The sequence below is a fragment of the Macaca thibetana genome, chromosome 12 (assembly GCF_024542745.1).
Source record: "Macaca thibetana thibetana isolate TM-01 chromosome 12, ASM2454274v1, whole genome shotgun sequence".
NCBI lineage: Eukaryota > Metazoa > Chordata > Mammalia > Primates > Cercopithecidae > Macaca > Macaca thibetana.
In genome coordinates, this window is record NC_065589.1 from 36,088,525 (window position 1) to 36,113,165 (window position 24,641).

Consider the following 24,641-nt stretch of genomic DNA (forward strand, 5'->3'; position numbering starts at 1 on the left):
AAAACAATTATATGCTTTATGATATATAAGTTATATCCCAATAAATTTGTTAATAAAATAAGAAAAGTAAATAAATTACCTTTAAAGTTGTAAAAAAAATCAACAAAATAGTTGTATTATATATTATGTGCAAAGCACTGTAGGAACTTAAACAAAGGCTATTGCTCCATCAAGCGCAGAACAAAAGTTCTTCCTTATTCACAGATTGATGCCCAGCATTCATATTACACGCTTCTTTTTTACCTCTCCAGCTCCTATATTTGCTTCACATGGAAAGAAGCACTTTTAACCCACATGCATGCAATAAAAGTAAAAGCCAAGACATTAATCTTTTCTTAGTGAGAAGTAAGAATGAGGGAGGGGCTTGGTAGTGGTGAAATGGGAGAACCTAGGCAACCCTCTTTTCAAAGTGCGGTTGCAACTAATTCCTGGGATACTGTCAATATCCACCTTCATATTTAACTTCACAGCCAAATAAGACTGTTCTTTAGTTATGTGGATAATACTGTGTGTCTACGTGTGTGTGTACAATGTGTGCATGTGCTTTTCTCTAAACAATTTGAGATCTTTGAGCCGGGCATGGTGGCTCACGCCTGTAATCCCAGCACTTTGGGAGGCCGAGGCCGGTGAATCACGAGGTCAGCAGTTTGAGACCAGCCTGACCAACATGGTGAAACCCTGTCTCTGCTAAAAATACAAAAAAATTAGTCAGGCGTGGTGGCAGGCGCCTGTAATCTCAGCAACTTGGGAGGCTGAGGCAGGAGAATCGCTTGAAACCAGAAGGTGGATGTTGCAGCGAGCCAAGATTGCGCCACTGCACTCTAGCCTGGGCAATAAGAGCAAAACTCCATCTCAAAAAATAAATAAATAAATAAACAAACAATTTGAGATATTTGGGGGAAAAAAGGCTGCATTATGTGAAAGTAAGTTTAACCTAGTCATTCTTACATATTAATTTCCTTTTCTGGTACTCTGGACAAAGATTTTCTGAAACAGCATAAAAGACAATCTTCATGAAGTTTATTTACAAATGCATATATATATATATATATATATGTAATGGTGGTGGGAATATGAATTTATACAAACTTTCAGAAAGAAAAATTGTTAATATATGTGAAGAGTGTTAAAAAATTGTACCAACTCTTTGACCCAGAAAATTCCTTTCTCAGAATTAACGCTGAAGCAATTATAAGGGATGTATTCAAAATGTATCTGGAAGGCCCTTCCCTTGAAGTTATTCGTATAGTGAAAGATTGGAAACAGTCAAAATGTCTATCACCATGGCATTTTTAAACAAATTATAACAAATGAATTAGAAATAATATGAAGTTTTTAAAAATTAAAGGTTTAGAAGATTACTTAATACATGCTAAAATATTTAAAATTTTGCTACATTTGAAAAATCTTGACATAAAATACTGTGCACCATATCAATACAGACACATAAAAAACAGACTTAATTCATTATCTATGAAGCACATAAGTTTGGGCATATGAGCTATTTGGAGAAAATGGGTCATTAAAGAGAGAAAAGCAGTGAACACAAAAACAAACTGCAGTGAATACAATTTCTTTTGCTAGAGTTGAAATACCTTTTGTTTTAATTTTAGTTACAATTGATAACAGATTTGGAATATCTTATTAATTATAAAGTCTCCTTTTGGGACCTCAAATGACCTCTGGAGGCCAATTAGTTATTCTGTTTCTTTAAAAAAAACAAAAACAAAAAAACTAACTTAGTGCCTTAGTGAAAAGTTTGGATCAGGTTTCTGTGTCCTGCAAAGGTGGCTCATTTGCTGAGTCTATAAAGTTCCCTGCAATCTTGTCTACTCCAGGCTCATGATTCAGCATCCGCAGTGCTCAGGGCCCTGGCACAGCTGACAGAAGCTTCAGTTTGTACAAATGCCAGGAAGCTCGTTCCCGCGCTTGATTTAGCTTTTCTGCTCACTTTCCACAGCGTTAACTTTTAGGGAGACTCAACAACCCCCAAGTGCAACCTAAGGCAAGAACTGACAACTAATGATACATGAAAGTTCTTAATCTGTGGCACAAAACCAAAGGCTGGAAAACACGTCCTATTACAAATTGGAATGTTATAAATCCTGAGACATGCCAGGGCCTCCTGGGCAGTATTTATAATGAAGGGCGCCTATAAATATTTGCTGAGAAGCCATCACACTGAAAATCCCAGTTACCTATATTGCGCAAGTCCACACATGGGAAAGGTGCTACTTTTATGTTGACATGTGTTAACAATCTAGGAAACAAACAAACAAACAACAAATCTAGTGATGTTTCCCCACTTTGTTTCCTTTCCTGTGCCCCAGTATCCGGAACACCGAGGACACTGCTCAGGTTCAATGGCACTTGTTGACTCCCTAAAAGTCAGAGTTTCTTTCTGTAGCCATTCTGAGGAACTTCACCCTGACTGACGGAGGTCACTGTTTCTTATATACAAACTATCTGTCTCTCTCTCTCTCTCTCTCTTGCTTTAATCCAAATTCACTTGCTGTTTATTAATCCTTCCTGAAGACAAGAAATTTCATCTCCAAATGAAGGAATCAGATACCCAAGTACCCTCATATTCAATGTTCCATGGCCTTAAGCAGGCTTATTTGCCCTCTCTCTGCCTTAATTTCTTCCGTAGTACAGCAGGAATAATAACATTGACCTCACAGAATTGTTATGACGGTTAGAGAAAAAGTACTACCTAAATTTCACTTCCCCTGCCCTTCTTGGGCAGCAAAGTCATTTGCACTAAAGAATCATTCTAACAGCCCATCCAGTCTTCTAATCCAGATTCGATGGCCATGAGCCTCGTCCTTCTTTACTGACTACTTTCAGGTGCTGATATGGAACTGAATAGCTCTTTATACTATCACAAAAGGTACTGTATGTATAATAAAAACAATAAACATTTTTTGTCCTGAATACCTAATGTTATCTCAAACATTTGTACATTTTAATAAATTTCTCCTCACTAAAAATAGTATCATTGTAAAAGAGCACAGGTGATTTTACCAAGACAGACATCAAAACAATGCAGTGTGCACTGATCAACTCTATGACTGGTACACTTACACTACAGAGCTTGCCGACGCCAGTAACCATACCTTAGAGTACTGTGGTTTCCCATTTTCGTAGTGAATCTCCACATAATCAGAAGACAACAAACCACTACAAAGGAAAGAAAATAGAGTGATTTCTGCATCTAAGACACTTGGAGGTTTAAAAACAATCGGCTCAATAAATGAACGTGAGGGGCATGCAAATCACAAACAGCTGCAATCCATGGTTAGTACAGAAACAAAAACAGGTTATCATCAAGAGTCTCACACAGTATCCAGGAATAAATTACTCCCCAATCTATAGGGAAAAAAAGACAAGACATAGACAATCTAACGGTGAACTCTTTTTATACACACTATTCAGGATCTGATTCATATGTTAATTAATATGGAACAAACCATAAGGCAAGTAACACGAGAAGACAGATCCTATAAAAACTCCACAATTATGCCCTAAACCGCTGGAATGTCATAAAATGTAATCACCAAGGAAGAGTGTAAAGCAAAAGTCAGCAAGTGTTTTCTATAAAGGCCAGGGAGTAGATATTTCAGGTTTTGTGGGCCATGCGGTCTCAACTACACTACTCAGCTCAGCCATTATATTTCAAAAGCAGCCACGGGCAATATGTAAACAAATGAGCATGGCTGTATTCCAACAAAACTGTATGGACACTGAAATTGGAATTTCACATAATTTTTATGTGTCATGGAATATTATCCTTCTTTTGATTTTTTTCGACTATTAAAAATACATAAAACAAGGCTGGGCATGGTGGCTCACACCTGTAATCCCAGCACTCTGGGAGGTAGAGGTCTCAAAAAAAAAAACAACCTAGTTCAGCCCCATATTAGTGGTGTGACCCTGGGCAAGTTTCCCAACTTGTATGTCAAATGGGGATGGTCAAGAATGTGAATCTCATAGAACACTGTGAGGATTAAAGGAAACCATGAATATGCAGTACTTAGCTCAGACTATGCAGTACTGGGCTAAGAAATGCAGTACTTAGCCTAGTACTTACCCAGTACAGACTAAGTACTAGTATGCTGAGTAGGTACACATAAATGGGCACTGTGGTGGTCACTATTTTAACTCAACTTCTTAAAACATATTTCTCCCTCTACAACGTGGAAATATAAAATATGTGCCTCCTGAAGAGCACTGCATCATTAGGGCATCTAGGTTCCTGTTTGGGCTCTACCACTAGGAATAATGACAAGTGATAACTCGCATTTGCTGACCACTTACTATGGCACAGGTACTATTATAAGGACTATAATGGTATTAACTCATTTAATCCTAATGGGAACTGAAGGGGAGGAGTAGGTCCCACTCTGAGTCAGCTGTATGCCCTAAACTTGGGTCTTTATTTCTTCTTATGTAAAAATGAAGGGCTAAAGCAGAAGATTCCTCAGCTCCTGCCCTACTCTGCTATTCTGATTTTCTATAATCTTGCCTCATAGTAGGTTTTCTTGTTAGGAAACCATGACACTACTTCTTTAGCTGAAGAATGGGAGGACTCAATGATTTTGCATCACTTTGAGAGCTGCATCTGATGCATTCTAAAAATGATTCAGTGAAGAGGGCTGGAAAGGGGCGTAAAGCACCAGTCAACAGAGTAACTGGGGGCCTCCTGGGTATGTCCAGCATAGTGCCCTGTGTCTGCTAATGGACAACCTTTCCAACACAGAAAGGAAGTCAATGCTTAAACTTTAGACATGCTTCCCATTAAAATCACAAATCAAATGTGTATTGAAGGATAATTCCACTCTTGAAACTAAATTGTGGTATGTCTACTCATTCCCTTTAAAAAACCTCAGATAGCAAAAGTAATGACAATTACTGAACTCTGTATACATGGGGAATATCTCACAGGGTGCAGAAACTTCTTTCACTGCTAGTTAATTAAGTTGGCTACCAGCACTGTGATATACAGACAGAGCTGGTGATGGTACCACTCTTCTGTGGAAAGCTTCTGCAATACCAGGAGGCAGAGAGGTCTCCCTAACTGCATTCTAACTGTGTCTCTCTACAGGTAATTTATGATTTTCAACTATACAATCATTGGAGCATGTCTAAGAGTTGGAAACCACGTTATTTTAATTTTGCCTGTAATTACAGGGGCAGAGAACTGCATTCTAACCATGAATTCTCAAATCGGATAGTCACTTTAATTATCCTATTTCCCTCTTTTTAAGGGTCTCTTTTTCTCATGAACATACCTATTTCTAGTATCTCTGGCATTTTAGAATCTTAAAGAAGAAAAACAGCTACTTTTCAGGAGGTCTATGGCAAACACTGAGACAAATACACCACCATATGCCCCTCCTCACCATGCCAGTCCACTCTTCTACTTCCTATAAATAGCACACATCCCCATTTACTCCATCCTTTCCTTCTGTCTGACCACAGCTAGCCTCCCTTGAAACTAATTCTTCCACTCATCACAGTATCCCTAGCACCTGGCATAATGCCTAATGCATAGCAGGCCCTTAATCAATATCTGCTGAACGAGCAAACTTCTACCAACACCTGCTATATGGGCTTGGAAACAGGATGAAGAATGCAACTCTCAAATTGAAACTAAGCAAAATCAGCACAAACATGCAAGACTGATCACCTCACTCAAAAATATTATTTTGTAATTTCCTTGAGAGTGAATTACATCAACTGAAATGTAACCTAATTAATTATAAACGTTTTGAAATAATATTGAAATGTAATTTTTGATGATGGACAAAAAACACTGAAAAGGGAGAAGGGAACAGTTGATTGTGCAGTGGTGTGTCTCCAGCCCCACCCAGCCGAGAAGGAAAAGGTAATCTACATCTCCATATGCCTGAAGATGAGTTGTCCTTTCCTCCACCTCTGCTCTCTGTAGTCCTAATACAATTTCCTGTTGGAAACAGAATGTTCTGAAATGCTAATACTCATCTGTTTAGCAATTGTGGACCCAAACATAAACTGGCATTTAACTCTGTTGATCAGCCAATTGGATGTTTGGTTCTGAAGACGCTAATAACTTGTGGGCAAACTCTGAACATCCTAAGTTCTAAAATAAACATCTTTTTTCAATTACTGAAGCTACAGAAAAGCTGTATTCTGTGGCTACTCCCATGCTTCTCACGCAGGTTATCTGTTGAAAGAGGAGTGACCTTTATAAGTAAATGGATAAACGTAGGATGGAAGTTGAAAGCCAGTGAAAGAGAGTGGAAGAACTAGAACAAGGAAACTCTTGAACCCACTCACTCTGCACCTTCATGGTGAATCTGCGCCACCAAAGTAGTGACTCTAGAATCAGACTAAATATGATTTTACTCAAAATATGAAGAACATGTAAGAGCAGGAGAATATAAAACTATTGAAACATGACAAATGAGCCAAGAATCAGGTCAATGAAGGAACTGTGGCAGAAATAATGCTGTGTGTCCACCAAATGCTATTTCATTTTCCCCTTCCTGGCATCCTGATAAGACCACATTTTGCAGCTTCTGCAGCAGTTAGGTTAGGGCCAAGACAATGGATCATGGCTAATGAGAGATGAAGGAAGTAATGTCTGCCCTTCTACTGTGACCACTAAAATCCCTGCAGGATTATCTAAGCCCTCTCTTTCATGGCAACCCTGGGAGCCACATACTCCAGATGGCATAACTGAAATATGAATGCAGCCTAGCCCCTTTCATCATGAGTTGGAGAAGAGCTGCCTAAAAGAGCTGCTCAACTTGCCCTAGATCACAGTGTGGGGAAGAGATAACATATTATAGTGTTGAAGTCTCAGATTTCATGTTTGTCACTGAAACACTGTCTAAACTATCCTAATTTCAGGATTTATCACAAATCTATCTTTTAGAAATCTATGTTCAAAGAATTCCACAATTATCAGGAAATACACAAACAGAGCTGCTATTATATTTAGGAATTGGAAATTCACAAAAAGAGATTTACCTCAGGAAGGTTTTGTGTGTATGTGTATAGACGTGTGTATGTGTGTGTATTTGTTGGAATCCTTAAACATGAGATTCATGTTTCTAATGTAAGTAGACACATAAATAGCCATATGGTCAAAACTCCCAAAAGTTTGTATCTTCCATTACAAAGAAGTTCCATATGGAGAAGCCAAGAATTCTAATAATTGGAAAAGTTAGGTACCAAGATTCCCTAGTACCTATGAAAGCTATTAACCAAGAAGGGTAGATTCCAGGTTTTTTGGAAAATAACTTTAACCCCTTAATTTAAACAAAGAACCGGCTGGGTACGGTGGCTCATGCCTATAATCCCAGCACTTTGGGAGGCTGAAGCAGGTGGATCACAGGGTCAGGAGTTTGAGACCAGCCTGGCCAACATGCTAAAACCCTATTTCTATTAAAAATACAAAAATTAGCTGGGTGTGGTGGTGCGCATCTGTAATTCCAGCTACTCAGGAGGCTGAGGCAGGAGAACTGCTTGAACCCATGAGGCAGAGGTTGCAGTGAGCCGAGATCACGCCACTGCATTCCAGCCTGGGCGACAGAGCAAGACTCTATTTCAGAAAAAAAACAAAACAAACAAACAAAAATGCTTCTCTTTGGAGCAATTCTGGTCAGGGAAGTTTAGGGGTGGGCTGATCAAAGAAAACAACTGCTCAGAACAAAACAACGTGGCCAACCAGGCCTTGGGCTATGAGGAAGACTACTAGAAAAGACATACATTGGACCACAAAGGAAATCATTTTCTCTACATGACTTAAAATCATTTACTTCATTGTAAAAAGTGTATGAACTAGAATTCCTTTCTAGTTCTAAAATCTATATTCTCTGAAATTTTGTATTAAGCACTCAGTTTAATTCTAACTAGGAAATTGAGTGAGCTGCTGAGAACAAGCTTGTCTGAAGGAACCCAGAGGCCCACACAGCATTTCTTCACCAGCAGAACTAGGTAAAAAAAAGTCTAGAAGAACAGCAGCAAGCACCAAAACCTAGCAACTGGATGGCCATATAATTTATCATCCAAACTGGGGCATTTCTGGAAAAGAAAAGAGGCATATTAATCACTGTGCCAGGACAACACACACACATAAACCAGGAAGGACTGTCGTAGGAAAACTGGGGCATATGGTCACCCTATCAAAAGGCACCAAAAGGCCAAATTTAAGGTATACACTTCGAGTTCTACATGGAAAGTCAGGTTGGTCTACAATGTAGAAAATACTCAAAAGCTGAGATTCTAGTAAGCAAGCAGTCTGTGAGTATGTCTTCTCCTCCAGTTGCTTTTGGGTTCTGTCATCATGTTTCACACAGCCACTGATATGGTTTGGCTGTGTCCCCACCCAAATCTCATCTTGAATTGTAGTTCCCATAATTCCCACATGTTGTGGGGGGAACCCAGTGGGAGATCACTGAATCATGGGGGGCAGTTCCCCGATACTGTTCTCATGGTAGTGAATAAGTCTCACAAGATCTGATGTTTTATAAGGGGAAACCCCTTTCAATTGGCTCACATTCTCTCTTGTCTGCCACCATGTAAGATGTGCCTTTCTCCTTCCACCATGATTGTGAGGATTCCCCAGCCAGGTGGAACTGTGAGTCCACTAAACCTCTTTTTCTTTATAAATTACCCAGTCTTAGGTATGTCTTTATCAGCAGTGTGAAAATGGACTAATACAACCACTGTTTTAGGAAAGCCTTGAGTAGGTGCTTTAGGCTCTCTCAGTGCACAACATCAGTAGGCAGATCTGGGCAAGAGGACTCAGCAGTATAAGATGGAGAAGTCAGGAAGCTATGAGATCACATTCACTGCAAGACACTGAACTTGTCAGGTGGTGACCAGTCACGCACCTTGCCATACGTCTTTGTTCCTAAGTAAACAGTAGCACAAATACCCTAATTCAATTCTCAGTAGTAAAACATGTAAGTTACTTCCATATGTGTTCAAATTGGGACTGGAACAGAAGTTAAACAAACAGTAGAAAAATTAAATGATATCTAGAAAAGGAGTACCATAGATGCTCATATTTCTCATGCAAAGTCAGTCATCTGATTATCTTCTGCTTGACAGTGCGTAACTTCTCAGTATTGGGAATCCTAATCACACCCAAATGAGCCCTGACATTCATCCAAGAAGTCTCCTACCACCCCTTCCTTCCAGGTCCACATTGTATTCATTTAATGACAACCAATGCTGTCACTGTGGAGACCCTCAACTTCATGAAGCCTCGAGCATAGTGACATTGTTATGCCCAAGGCTCCATGAAGCCACAGTGAAGCACCGCGCCCGCTCCCTCTTTCCATTAGAAGCTTCTCTGTTTTGTCCTTTTATACACGTAAGATATTTTAAATTCACTAGATAATTACTGTAAGTGGTAATGAAGACAGACACAGAATTTAAACTCAATATATTCATATAAACATAAGCTTGTAACCTATGATTATGCTTGCGCTTATATTGCTTTTCTTTTTTCTTTTTGTAACAGAAGACTTTAAAAGTATAACAATTTTTCAACCATTACTTTCCTAAAGTTTTAAAAATTTAGACTCATACCACCCAAAATAGTTTTTATACCAAAAGTTGTTTCAGCTAAAAAATATATACTCCTTTGAGTGTAAACAATACAGTAAGACTTTTAAGCTACGTTAAAAGATCAAGAACATGGAGAGGCTGGGATTTAAGCACATAGCAATGATATATTAAGTGGGTGAAAATAATTATAGGTTGCATAGAGGCTTTGTGTTAAGTCAGACAAAGATGGCATGCCAGGCAAGGGCTGGCAAGTGTGGGCATATTTCATAGGAACAGAACTGCAGGCAGAGAATGTTCCTAGCATGAATAGGGTGTAGAGGTTTTTCTTTGGGTAACAAGAGAAATTTAATGAGCTCCTAAACCACATGAGAAATTGCAGTGGAAATGTAAATGTGTAAGTACTCCTGCATCTCAGGTAATGGTCCCATTAACCATAATGAAGTTTAGAAAACCCTAGTATAATAAGGACAAGAAACATAGGCAGGCCTGCAAGCCAATTGTAGAGTGGAGAAAGGAGGAGTTAGGAGACTTGAGGTGATATAAAAGCTGAGAACCCTCACTCAGCTGGCTTGATCAGCCGATAAAAGCCAGTGAGAGTTCCCTTCTGAGCGGGGTGGTATCAGAAGAAAAATCTTTAAATAAAAAATGAAAGATGTTTCATTTCTTCCCCTTAACTTAAAGCCCGACCATATGAAGTGGATAACACATTACTAGTTGTGGCTATCAGTGTCTTTCCAAGTTTCCAGTAATTTTGAGATTCCTTTATGACAGAATCATGGTTACTTTCACAATGTAGTTTTACCCCTGTATGTCATAAAACCCAAAAAAAAAAAATTAAACATAAGGAAAACTGGATCCAAATTAAAAAGGCATATCTTCTGTACATAGTTACACATCACTGAAATGCTATGATGAACAAATTTCAAAGCTAATAATGAACATAGTTGGTGAATATTGCTAATCCAGCTTCTTTTCTGATACATCCAATATTTATTAACATAACTACAAAGCAAGCATCACACATAGTGAAATTGCAGAGAACAGAAGAGGATCCATGATCACCCTCGCCTTCTGGTAACCTTGTACAGAAGAAACTACTCTCTTCCAAGTCCAGTTTTTGCCACATTCTAGGAAAATAACTCTTTTCATTTTTAACTTTTTTCATTCTTTACTTTTTTCATTTTTCATTCTATACAGAAAAACTGCACATCTGTTTATATGGTGTTCTATTCTTCCTAGGTATATATAAAATAGCCAAAAGAATAAAAAAGAAACCAAGAGAAAAACTATCAGAAATAATAACAGTTAGTAAGGTGGCTGGTTACAAGATAAATATGCAAAAACAAAATACATTTCTACATGTACAACCAACAAAAAAAATCTAAAAATAATCTAGGTGGAAAAATTTCTACTAACAACAAATTTTATATGTGTACAAATATAGTTGGATTTACTTATATATGTATAATGTATACAGAGATATATGTATATGAATATACATACATATTTACATACATATATAACCTACTAATAAACTTGGATTTAAATAAACATGAAGAAATATGTATACAACATGTAACTCGTGAAAAAAACAAAAGAAATATTCATGGTGATCAATCACATACCAACCTACAGCTGCACTAGCAATAAAATACCTGTAAATTAAAATCATGAAAGAGATCATTTTCCCCCATCACTTTAGAAAATAAAAATGAATGACAGTAGCCACTGCTGGCAAGGATGTAGGAAAACTGGCAAGCAGAGGGCAATTTGGCAATAGGTATCAAAAGCCCTGAAAGCATGTTCACCCTTTATTCCACAAGTTCCACTCATAAGGGTTTCCTGAGGAAATGGCTAGACAAAAACAATAACATGCATGATGTAGGTGACAGCAGCTTTCTAGTGCTTTCACAGACACTTTGAAAGATGTTCACAACATCATTCAATGAGAAGAAAAGTAAAAGAATACTATGCTTGGCAACTTTTTAGGAGTATGTTTATATGTACACATTCACATACAGAAAAATGTCTGAAAAGGTGTATACCAAATATAGCACTGGGCTACTGTTTCCTGCAGAACTTTCAATAGTTTTTATTTTCTTTCTTTTGCTTAACTGTATTACCTAAAATTTTTACAATGAATGTATACTGCCATTTTAAGAAGAAACCATAATACAAGCTACATTTTTAAGGGAAAAGAAGCATAGCTCCTCTAATAAAGGAATTATTTAATTAAGGATTAAGTTCGGGTCCAGGAAATGCCGGGAACCACAGACATTCACAATACCACCACCTACCACACAGGGAGCAGCAGCTGGCCAGGCTTTCCCTACATCCCCTAAACTCAATGAGATGGATGTTCGCTGAACATCCGCTGGTGGGAGTAGATGAAGACAAAAAGAGAAACAAAATGCCTCTCACCCTCAAGGTGATTATAATCTCATTGCTAAAATACGCCAAGGCAGCATTTAGCCTACGACCATAAATAACAAACAAAGCATCAAGCAGCCCTCAAGGAGAAAATTAATTTCAATTAATATGATGAGGGAACCCTTTAGTGAAGAAGCAGGGCTTAGGCAGTCTCTATGATACAATTTGGACAGGGAAATATTGGCAGGAAAGAGAAGATCCTATAGACAGGGGCCACTGTGTACAAATCCATGAAAACAGGAAAAGGCAAAGAGGCATATTCAGGGAAGAGCTAAAAGTCCAGTTGAGCTGGGGCATCAGTGATATGGGGCAACAGTATTGAAAAGGTGGGTTTAGAAACAGTGATCCACAGGCTTAAGCAAGGGGTAGGACTTTCTTGTCTTTTTTTTTTTTTTTTTTTTTTTTTTTGAGACGGAGTCTCTCTCTGTCACCCAGGCTGGAGTGCAGTGGCGCGACCTCGGCTCCCTGCAAGCTCCGCCTCCCGAGTTCACGCCATTCTCCTGCCTCAGCCTCCAGAGTAGCTGGGACTACAGGCGCCCGCCACCGCGTCCGGCTAATTTTTTGTATTTTTAGTAGAGACGGGGTTTCACCGTGTTAGCCAGGATGGTCTCCATCTCCTGACCTCGTGATCCACCCGCCTCGGCCTCCCAAAGCGCTGGGATTACAGGCGTGAGCCACCAGGCCCGGCCTAGGACTTTCAAAGGAAAGGGAACTCTAGGACCAGAACTCAGAACTTGAAAGGCTATTTATAAAGACTGAAAGCAAGCAGAAGCTGGAAAGACTTCAGGGCCTGGGAAGGGCTGAACACAGATAAGATTCTTTTACTGGGTCAATTAGAGCCATCAGCAAAGTAATTAATGTTAGCAGCAGGAGAGAAGGCAAGAAACCAGCAAAGACATTAAGGAGCAGCCTCTCCGCATATGAAAACATGTGGCCTTAACTGTCCTCCACTCATTCAATTAACGGCCAAAGAGACTGAGTGAGAGAAAAAAACAAAAATATGAAAATTAAAGCAATGATTAACAAAGATAAAGGTTTTTACCTAAATGTTGCCATTTCTTTAAATTATTTCACTGTAAATTATATATGTTTGTCCTAAAATTTATTATGTAAATGCTAATGTGTACTTTGCAATTTTACACTGCTTTAATAAAGGAAGAGTAAGATTTTTGTAGAACAACTACTATTGTCTTTTGTGTGCTCTCCTTCTCTCTTTTTGTCCTACCTAGAAGCCCAACTTTTGATTTCTACTGCATCACCAAAACCTGAGCCTGGAACATATCTACTGGCTGAACTGAGACAGGGGGCCTCTGTAGAGCAAATCCCCAAGAGACAGACCAAGGGCACGTCTGCACAGCCCTGTAAAGTAAAAGGCATCTGAAGTTGTCACCCTTGATTTCTCTGTACTATACAGAAAACAATATTCTGTGCAATCATGGTAACCTTCATACATATAACACAGGAATGTTTAGAGATGATAATCTTGGTCCTTTTTATTTTTTATTTTTTGAGACAGGCTCTTGCTCTGTTACCCAGGCTAGAAGGCAGTGGAAATAGCATGACTCACAGCAGCCTCAACCTCCCAGGTTCAAGCAATTCTCCCACCATGGCCTCCCGAGTAGCTGGGGACCAAGGGCATGTGCCACCATGCGTGGCTCATCTTTTTTATTTTTTTTGTAGAGATGGAGTCTCACTATCCTCCCCAGGCTGGTCTCCAACTGCTAGGCTCAAGTAATCCTCTCTCCTTGGCTTCCCAAAGTGCTGGTATTAGAAGCATAAGCCATCTTATCAGGCTGGTTCTTCTTAAATAGTAGATATGCTTAAGTAATTGTCACAATGCAGCAATTAGAAACATGCTTCTACAGTAATCTCAAACCATTATGGTAGATAAGAACATAACCTAGCAAGAAGAGGAAGAGAACAGAGAATTTTTAATGCTTTCTTCATGTGGGTACAAGACGATTATCATACAAAATGGCACCTATTTTTTTAAATTGCCATTTAGAAAAAGGACCTTCAAATAAGCCCACCTTCTGAGCACATTTCATGGCATCACAAAAATTACTCATTGGGACTTCCAATGTTTAAAAAAAGTCATGATTTACCTAAAGTACAACTAATTTCTCTAACAGAATTTTCATTCTTCTGAATTATGTACCATTTAAAAATAATAACAAGCTAAGATACCTCTGAAAATTACAGAATTTATTGGAAAAACTACCAGTCATTTGTAACTTCTTTGGAAAGGAGAATTCTTTCAGCTAGTGTGAACTTTCAGATTCAGTGTGGTTTACGAAAGTGCTAACTGGCCCTTTTTCACTGTGCTCACTGTCATATCCCCAGTCACAGGGGAATGCCTGCACTAAACAGGCACCCAGGAGCTGACCATCTCTGAGGTCTCAGAGAAGTAACTAACATTGTAAGACTAGTCTTCTCCCTTACAAAAACCAAGAATGTTGAATTATAGGGTCTCTAAGGAAACTTCTAAGTCTAAAAGAGTGAATATGAGTATGACTGTCATCATCTCCTACCCTAATTATACACCTATGATAAACTGGAAGTTGAGGACTATTAACACACGCATCTATTTGATAATTTCATCAATTTGATACATGCTTTGTCAAATAATCAGCTATTGCATACTGGGATGACTTCAGGCCCATCTCTTTCAGAAGGTGCTGAAAGAACAGTTCCACTCATATTGCTTATATGCTGTAAGGAGCTGCTGAATTTTTCTTCTAATTCTACGTATTTCTATGTACCTCAACTAAAAGACTGTACCTCAATTACCGAGATGTAAAGTGATACACTCTTTCTACAGATTAGATTGATAACAAAATTCCTTTACATAGAAATTAATCTGAGAGCTAATGATCAAGATCTGCTAAAGCCTCAGTTGCATTAACACCAACCTATTTAAGTGGTCTTTTCAAAATCAGACAACACATTACAAAACTATCACTTAACTGTAACTAAAACAAATTCAAAAAAACTTAAGAGTCATGCTAACATGTTTTTAATCATAAAGACACTAAAAAACAAATATACTGAAAATATAAGTACTCATCCAGCAAAATCTTATAATAAGCAAATTTGATGACAACTGATGTCACTTTGAAAGACATGTATAAAATAGTGATTAGAGGTGCATAATTTAATCTACTCCAGGCTAATTATAGAGTCTAGACATTTTGCACAATACTAAAACTGAATTTTTATCTTTTAACTGTTATTAACCATTTGCACTAGATTCTCTAAATATATGTCTTGAAATCATTTTAAATAATTATAAGCACACATATTCCTTCTATCCTAATTAAATATAATGTACCAGTAATAAAATCAAATCAGTGGTAGTAGAAAAATGCAGAACAACAGATCTATAAATCAAGGCTTTAAGACAATTTGTAAAAATGAGCATTTTTCCTACAGCCAGACAACTTTCATTAAATGGTCTTAAATTTTCAGTCCATGTAGCCTATCTTACTCACATTCACAAAGTGCCTTGCAGTGTTTGGATCAAAAGCAAAACCTTTATAAGATTCCAGAAGCAGCCAAATCCCAAAGAGACTGACACAGAAAAAGAGAGAAACTATTCTATTTAGGTCTTTCAGAGGGACTATTTTTAATTTAATCTTAAAACCAGACATTTTTAGAACCCTGGTAGAAATGCTAGCATTAACTGTATGTCATCCATTATGGCGAATTTACTATCAGTATCAGTTCCAGGAACCAGAATGGTTAGGACTATAGAAGATAGGAGAAAAGTCCTAAATGAACTGATTCACATCCAGGAAAGCCACACCAAGGTTGGTAACTCATGACAGGGGTAGAAAAATGAAGTGGCCACTCCAGGAAAAACCCAGAAGCTTGTGGTCTAGTAGAGTCAAAATTCTGGGTCAAGAGAAATGCCTATAAAGGCTAGAGATCATACCAGCCTGTGGACACTAGATAAGCAAACAAGACTCTTCCAAATAACCATCCCATAAAAAGGACAGGCACCACATTGCATCCACAGTTCTTGGTATAGCTGCCTAGACAGAGTAGGCATTCTAATGTTTGTTGATGAAGAGTCAACAAGTCAAGAAGCTCGGAAAAAAACAAGATGGCACATCATACTCAAGACAGGAATCCACAGGAACCTGAGGGTCCTAGAGGCAGGGCTCAGCCTCCGCGTAAGCAATGAGGGGTCTGAGATAGCACACGGCAGTAGCAGCAAGAAAACTGAGACTCAGGCTACTTTCTGTCTCTTATCTTTTGTAGATCAGTATCTGTGAAGGCAAAAGTCAATCCCAGGCAGTCAGCCCATGAAGACTGGGAATGTGTGGCTGAAAGAAGAACAAAGGATGAGAGCAGACATGATTGCAAGATTACTTCAGCAACAGTCATCTTTAGTATTATTTCAAACAGAGCTTTACAAAGAAAGTGCATATGTGTGTTTAGGTGTATGTTTTGTGTGTGTGTGTGTGATTTTTTTATTTTAGCAAGTTATAACAAATAGTAAGACAAGGAAATGCTGCTGGTATATGTCCACAAAGATCAGGAGGAAATGAGGTCAGAAGAAGTTGTCTGCCCTCAAACTGCTAGGCCAAAATAGAAAATTTCCAATTATTCCTTATCAAACAAGGGTGGGCTGGGTGCCAGCTCACTGAATATTTGCATTATATGTATGTGAACTTTTTACACTAGTTTTAATTTCAGTGACACAGCATGAATAGCTGAAATCCTTCAAGAGTGAATGTCTGTGCCCTCCCAAAATTCATATATTGAAGCCCTAACCCCCAGTGTGATGGTACTAGGAGATGGGGCTTTTGGGAGGTAATTAGGTTTAGATGAAGGCAAAGGGGTGAAGTCCTCGTGATGAAATTAGTACTTTTTTTTAAGAAGAGACCAAAGAACTTTGTCTCTCCCTCTCTCTCTCTACCATATGAAGACACAGCAAGAAGGTGGCTATAAGTCAGGAAGAGGGTCTTTGCCAGCAACTAATTCTCGAGGTGCCTTGATCTTAGACTTCCTAGCCTCCAAAACTGTGAGAAATAAATGTTGTTGAAGCTTCCCAGTTGATGAAATTTTGCTATAGCAGCCTGAGCAAATTAAGACAAGCATTAATTCTCTCCTCAATCCTAAACAAATTATTCTTTTGTGGAATGTTAGAAAAAAAAATGCATCTATATTATCTTTATTTTTTCCTGAAAATTCTACTGCTACTATTTTTTTAACACTACTTGGCTTTTTCTTTCTTTTTTTTTTTTTTAATAAAAATGCCCAAATCTTCCATGTAAGCTTCAGGATGAGAGGTTACCTTGGGTAGGAGTAGGGGTGGGGGACATGACTGAGAGGAACACAGAGAGCTTCTGAGACACAAGCAATGTTCTATTTCTCAACCCGGATGGTGGGTATATAGGAATGCCCATTTTATTGCTCTTCTTTAAACTGGGTGAATTTATTTTCCACTCCTTTATGTGTATATTTCATAATTTTCATAAATTAGAGGAAAAGAAACCTAAAATGTTTACAGATAATAGAAACAGAAGACCCCAGTCCAATTCTAACATTAAAAATATTGAGTATGAGACAAATTGAGCCAGAAACAGACCCAGGAAAGAGCCTCTGGAATTAGAAAGCTGTCACTACTAAGACCAGAATGGGGGAGAAAAAAAAACTCTAAAGAACATGTGGGAGGCGAAAAGCACAGAGAGAACAAAAGGCAACTTTCTCCTTCTCTAAAAATAGCAAGCCTATTAGGCCACTTTTAGACTCCAGTGTTCATGTAGGAGTCCATTTCTATTAAAAGAGTAAAACTTAGGAAAAAGAAGTTCTTGGAGGATGCCAAAGTATGGAAAAGTTCAAAAATGTCACGAAATAATAGACCAGACAGGATTTGAACTATATCTGACTTTATTACCAAAATAGTGAACTCTCAGACCAGAGAGTACAGGAGCAGAAGATTAAAGTGTGAGACAAACCAAATCCTTCCCCACACTGTTTTTTTCTATGGAAGGACACAGAAGAGCAAAGACTGTGTGTGGCACAACACGGAGCAAATCCCATGGAGCATGCAACCATAACAAAGCTGGTTTCAAAATAAAATGGCAAGGGAAATTATCCCATGCCCTTCTCTGGAAGAATCTGCAAACTTGTATTTGATTTTTAAAAAACAGACCTTGTTTTCAATCATCAAAACTGCCATGGCTGGATAATGTCAATCTCAGTTGTTTTGATGATCACTAGAAAACATATTTCTGAGTTCATAATGACAATAAATGTCTTCCTTTTCTGACTCCCATATTCTCCTACTGTATTAAGAGATGTCTGTGCACGGGAAGGTGAAATTCATGGATGATAACACCAACAATGAATCTAAAGAAAAGCAAAGCTTATGATCCCGACTATACTGAGATACAGGCATACCTTGGGGATACTGCAGGATCTGTTCCAGACTACCGTGAGAAAGCAAGGATCACAATAAAGCAAGTTACACAATTTTTTGGTTTCCCAGTGTACATAAGAGGTAGGTTTACACTATACTGTAGTCTATTATGCATGTAATAGCATTATATCCAAAAACATTTTATTGCTAAGAAACGTTAACAATCACCTGAGCCTTCAGCAAGTAGTAATCTTTTTGCCAGTGGAGGGTCTTGATGTTGATGGCTGCTGAACTGAGTGATCAGTGGTTGCTGAAGGCTAGAGTGGCTGTGCCAATTTATTTAAATAAGACAACAATGCAGTTTGTCTCATTGACTGACCCTTCATGAAAGATTTCTCTGTAGCATGTGATGCTGTGTGACAGCATTTTACCCACAGTAGAACTTCTTTCAAAATTGGAGTTAATCCTCTCAAACTCTGCCCAACCAAGTTTATGTAATATTCTAAATCCTTTGCTGTCGTTTCAACAATGTTCACAGCAACTTCACCAGCAGCAGATTCCATCTGATGAAACTACTTAACTCTTCATCCATTCAAGTCTTATCATGAGACTGCAGCAGTTCAGTCACATCTGCAGGCTCCACTTCTAATTCTACCTCTCTTACTATTTCTACCACATCTGCAGTGACTTCCTCCACTGAACTCTTGAACCCCTCAAAGTCATCCATGAGGGTTGAAACCAACTTATTCCAAACTCCTGTAAATGTTTATATTTTTACCTCCTTCCATTAATTAGGAATGTTCTTAATGGAATCCAGAATGGTGAATCCTTTCCAGAAGTTTTTCTATTTACTTTGCCCAGACCCATTAGAGTAATCACGATCTATGGCAACTATCACCTTACAAAATGTAATACAAAATGTATTTCTGAAATAGTAAGACTTGAAAGTTGAAATTACTCCTTGATTCATGGGCTTCAGAATGGATGTTGTGTTACCAGGCATAAAAACACACTAATCTCGTACATCTCCATCAGCACTCTTGGGTGGCCAGGTGCATTGTCAATGAGCAGTAATATTTTTAAAAGGAATCTTTTTTTGTCCTATGTCATAGGTCTCAAAAGTGTGTTTAAAAAATTCAGTAAACCATCTTGTACACAGATGTGCTGGCGCCCAGGCTTTGTTGTTCCATTTATGGAGCACAGGCAGAATAGATTTTGCATAATTCTTAAGGGCTCTAGGATTTTCAGAATGCTAAATGAGCACTGGCTTACCTAAAGTCACAAGCTGCATTATCACCAAACAAGAGTCAGCCTGTTCTCTGCAGCTTCAAAGCCAGGTTTTGACTTCTCCTCTCTAGTTATGGAAGTCGTAGACGGAGTCTTCTTCCAATAGGAAGGCTGTTTCATCTACATTGAAAATCTGTTGTTTAGTGTAGCCACTTTTATTAATTATCTTAGCTAGATGTTCTGGAGAACTCGCTGCAGCTTCTACATCAGCACCTGCTGCTTTACCTTGCACTTTTATGTTATGGAAACAGCTTCTTTCCTTATATCTCATGAACCAAATTCTGCTAGCTTCAAACTTTTCTTCGGCAGCTTTTTCATCTTCTGTCTTCATAAAATTGAGAAGAGTTATGCTTTGGATTCGGCTTTCACTTAATGGAATGTTTTGGCTGGTTTGATCTTCTATCCAGAACATTAAAACTTTCTCCATATCAGTAACAAGGCTGTTTCACTTTCTCATCATTCCTGTGTTCACTGGAACAGCACATTTAATTTCCTTCAGAAACTTTTCCTTTGCATTCACAACTTGGCTAACTGGCTCAAGAGGCCTCGGTTTCAGCCTGTCTCAGCTTTCAACATGCCTTGAAACTATGCTTAATAATTTCTAGTTTTTAATTTTAAGTGAGAGACATGTGACTCTTCCTTTCGCTTAAACACTTAGAGGCCAGTATAAGGTTGTTAACTGACTTAATTTCAAAAATTGTTGTGTTTCATGGAATAGGGAGGCCAGAGGGGGAGAGAAAAGGGGAATGGTCAGTTGGTGGAGAAGCCAGGACATACACATTTATCCATAAAGTTCACTGGATTCTACGGGTACAGTCTGTGGCACCCCCAAAACAACTATAATAGTAACATCAAACATCACTGATCACAGGTCATCATCATAATTTAAATAATAATGAAAAAGTCTGAAATACTGTGAGAATTACTAAAATACAACACAGAGACAGTGAAGTGAGCATGCGCTGTTGGAAAAGTTGTGCCAATAGACTTGCTCAATATATGATTCCCAAAAACCTTCAACTTGTTAGGAGTACAATATCTGCTAAGCACAATTAAGGGAAGAATATAAAACTAGGTATGTCTGTGCACTCATGTTATATAGTTCAAGGCACTTCCAGATGCTTTTTGCTCAAAAACATAAAGTCTTTTTCAGAGTTTCTATTTTTCCATCAAAGACAATACATTACAGTGTTAGACTATTTAGAACATCCAATAATTCTGAAAGGGGTTATTCTAGGAATGTCTTCACATGCATGCTCAGAAGGTCAGATCAGTATTAAAAATTGCTCCATTCTGACACAAAAGTTTTTAAATCTTGAGGCCATGTAACGGCACTCAGTAGCCTTTTCAGCTGACTATAGTATCTAAAACCAGAGGACATTTTTGAAATAGCTAACAATTTAAATATCCACACTAAACTGCAATTCAAAGTCAGAAATGATGAGTGAATAGCATAATGAGGCTTTTTTCCTTTTTTCTGTACCTCATGCATGATCATTCTTACAATTCTTAACTAGAGAAGAATTTAAATTTGTTCATCCTTTAAGAGGATATTAAGGAGCTTGTTCAGAAAATTGAAAATAATTCTAATTTTTAAACCCATAATCTCATTAAATAAGCATATGGATATCAGTTCTTTTATCTCTTTTATGTGAATTCTAAGCATTACACCATTTCCTATAGTTACCTACATTTCACTATATGTGTCATTGACACTAGCTTCTAAATATTCCAAATCCCAGTCATCTCCACCTAGTGTTGAATAACTCAGTGAATGTTCCTAGCTAACAGAACCTCACTGTTACCCCGTCATCCAAGGCCACTGACACTGTAACATACCTAACAGAAATATGTAACAGTCAAAATACTTCCACGGAATGAAAATGTTTCCTTCCCTCTCATTTTCTGTCTTAGACTATCATTAATTTTTCCTTATTTGGATCCCGTGCACAGATAAGTTCCTCATAAATAGCAACAAAGGAATAAAAAAGAAGAAGAAAAAACTACTACACATTCCCTATAGAAAGAAATGACTCCAATTTCAAGCTGCTAAAAACTGCAAAGTTAAATATTGAGAAGTCTAAGCCAACACATGCATCCCCAGAATTTCAACAGGTCAGAGGACCTCCCATAGGTGAAGTGAAGAAATGTGAAAGTTCAAAAGCCTGCCTGCCACACAGAGCTCCAAGGAGGTTCTGCTAAGAGCTCCACTGACCTGATCATGCCCCTAGGGAGGGATACACCCCTCCAAGGCAGAGAACAACAGACTGGTGAAGAATGATCAAAACAACAAACTCCAAACAAGCTGTGGAACCCTGGCTCACTCTTCCCTCCCTGTCCCCACTGGCTCTCCTCCCCACACTCTGCTTCAGCAAATAGCTGTCCCCATGCATGGAAGAATCATAATGAGAAAGAATATAATACAGATAACCAGGAAGAAAAGAAAGAAGGAAAGTAGCAAAGTGCAGGGGAGGTGAAGGACATGTATCATAAGAAAACAGATGAAACGTTTAAATACTCTGATCTCAAAGAAATTATAGAAAGAACCTCTTTTGTAAAAGGAGTTCAAAAAGACATCATAAAAGAACATGAAAAAGCAGCTGGCAAAGCTCAGGAGAGAAAAAAATGAAATAAAAAATAAATAGTACCAGGGTGCAAACCAAATTAGAAAAAGGAAAAACAATGAAAATATAGTCAGGAATCAATGATAAAATGGTATAGAGATGACAGACAAAAAAAGATAAAAGATACACCTTGTTGGTACTCCTAAATAAAACACATGGAAGAGAAAAAATAGGTAAAAATAGAACAGAACAGAACAGAACTTTCCTAAAATCACAGAAAGACTTAAATTTGCAGCTCAAAAAAATAGACCACGTTCCTGGAAAAACTGGTAAAACAATGAACATAAACAGTGTTAGTACACCTGGAAGTTACTGATAAAGAAAAATCATACGACCATCTAAGGCTGAAAAAGCAAGCTCTCTAAAAGGAAAACCTAGGTGGCCTCACACCCCCTGAGTAAATCTCCAGCTTCAGTGGAGCCATTTCTATAAAGTCCCAGGGAAAGTATGATTCAAAATTTCATGTCCAGCCAAGTTATTCTTCAAACATTTTCCAACTGTTGAAGAACTCATGAAATACAACACTCAAAAGTCTTTCTTGGACAATCTGCTTTTTAATTAATTCCAGTCAAGCAAAACACACACAATCCAGGAAGTATGGAGAAACCATGCTAAAAAGACCCATGATGGGCCCAGTTATTTTAAGTAAAGAATTGATATTTATTGTGGTTACTAAACAAAATGCAAATTTAATAACTCTTGGCAATGTAAAAAGAATATTATAACAGGTAAGAATGAAGAAAAGTGAAAGAATTCTTAGTATATAAATTTCTTCTCATCTTAAATATACAATCTTAGGCATTTCTTTTTAAATGACTCCAAAGAAAGTTCTTCATAACTTTAGTAGGATTTTTTTAGCAAGTAATATCTTTTGTTATGAAGAAATACAGTATTCATCTGATCTTCACCAATTCCTTTCATTTCACTTGTTTTTCTTTTAAATTTAATATTTATTAAGCCCCAAAAGAAGGTGCTCATAATTAGAATCACAGACCATGAGGTCCTCCACGTGTAATTCCTCTTAATGTGACTTCACGCACAGTATATGCACTTCATAACTATGATGCATAATTAGAAAGCAAAAACTAGGAAGGAACTAAAGAGAACAAGTCTAGGAAATGAATCTCAACTCAAGACTAACTGCAGTCAATTGGCTCTGACTATCTACAAAACTATGTTGATAAAGATTCTGAGGTCAAGTCTGGGATCCAAAGGAAAGACTCCCACAACTATTAGGTAATGTTAAAGCCACGGGCTCAGGAGGAGAGAAGGAATCACTCATGTGTCACATAGCCACTACTGATACTTGTCTTTATTATATAAAACTTATTAGTTTATTTTTTATTATATAATTTTAACTATGAAAATAATACAAGTTAATTACAATGTCAAAAATACAGAGGTAAAGAAAATACAGGCTGGGCATGGTGGCACCTGTAATCCCAGCACTTTGGGACACCGAGGCTGGCGGATCACCTGAGATCAGGAGTTCCAGACAAGCCTGACCAACATTGTGAAACCCCATTGCTACTAAAAATACAAAAATTAGCTGGGCATGGTGACGTATGCCTATAGTCACAGCTACTCAAGAGGCTAAGGCAGGAGAATCGCTAGAACTCAGGACGCAGAGGTTGCAGTGAGCCAAGATCAAGCCACTGCACTCCAGCCTGGGTGACAGAGCAAGACTCCATCTTCAAAAAAAAAAAAAAGAAAAAAGAAAATACAAATAATCTCCCCCTGAAAAATAAACTTAATATTGTATTCAAATTTTATTAAATTTAATCATTTATATTTAAAATATCATTATAGAATAATCTCATATGTGTAAACTATCAAGCCTTCTATCAGTATACATACAGAGTTCTCTGAATTAGGTTTAACAATATTAATAATGGTTACTTCTGAAAACGAATCTGTTTTTCACTTTTTCTTTGTATTCTTTTTGTATCGACTTGACATTTTATAATGAGCAGTGTCACTTTTCCAAAAACATTATCTCTTTACAAAAAAAATTGCTTTTGATTTAACAACTATTCTTGTATGTCTCAAAAGTATAAAGACTTCTGACAATGAAAAAGAAACTAATATAAACATCTATTGCTATCTTCCTTTTATATGATGGTTTGGTGACAACAGATCACTATTGAGGATGAACAAGTAACTTGGGATATTCACTGCTTCATCATGACAAGCTGCCATTTTAATGAATCCTTGGTTTTGGACTAAATTTTGCCAGTGATCTCAGAGAGAAAAATTGAGAAAATTATCCAAGATGCTTTTGTTACAAGTCTTATGTTGTTGATGACGTCTCAGAAATAAGACAAGGTCTTCACTACTCAAATACAAAATGCCTATTTCAGCACCTG

At 37.8% G+C, this 24,641-nt stretch overlaps 1 protein-coding gene across 3 annotated transcripts in view; it reads right to left on the reverse strand.

The window, feature by feature from the left end:
• Positions 1 to 24,641, reverse strand: part of ADAM23 (ADAM metallopeptidase domain 23) — a 172,160-nt gene that overhangs the window by 86,975 nt on the left and 60,544 nt on the right. For all 3 annotated transcript variants that reach the window (XM_050752825.1, XM_050752826.1, XM_050752828.1), the window contains exon 4: positions 3,117 to 3,180. In XM_050752825.1, the coding sequence (XP_050608782.1) occupies positions 3,117 to 3,180 (64 nt within the window). The remainder of the gene's footprint in view (positions 1 to 3,116; positions 3,181 to 24,641) is intronic.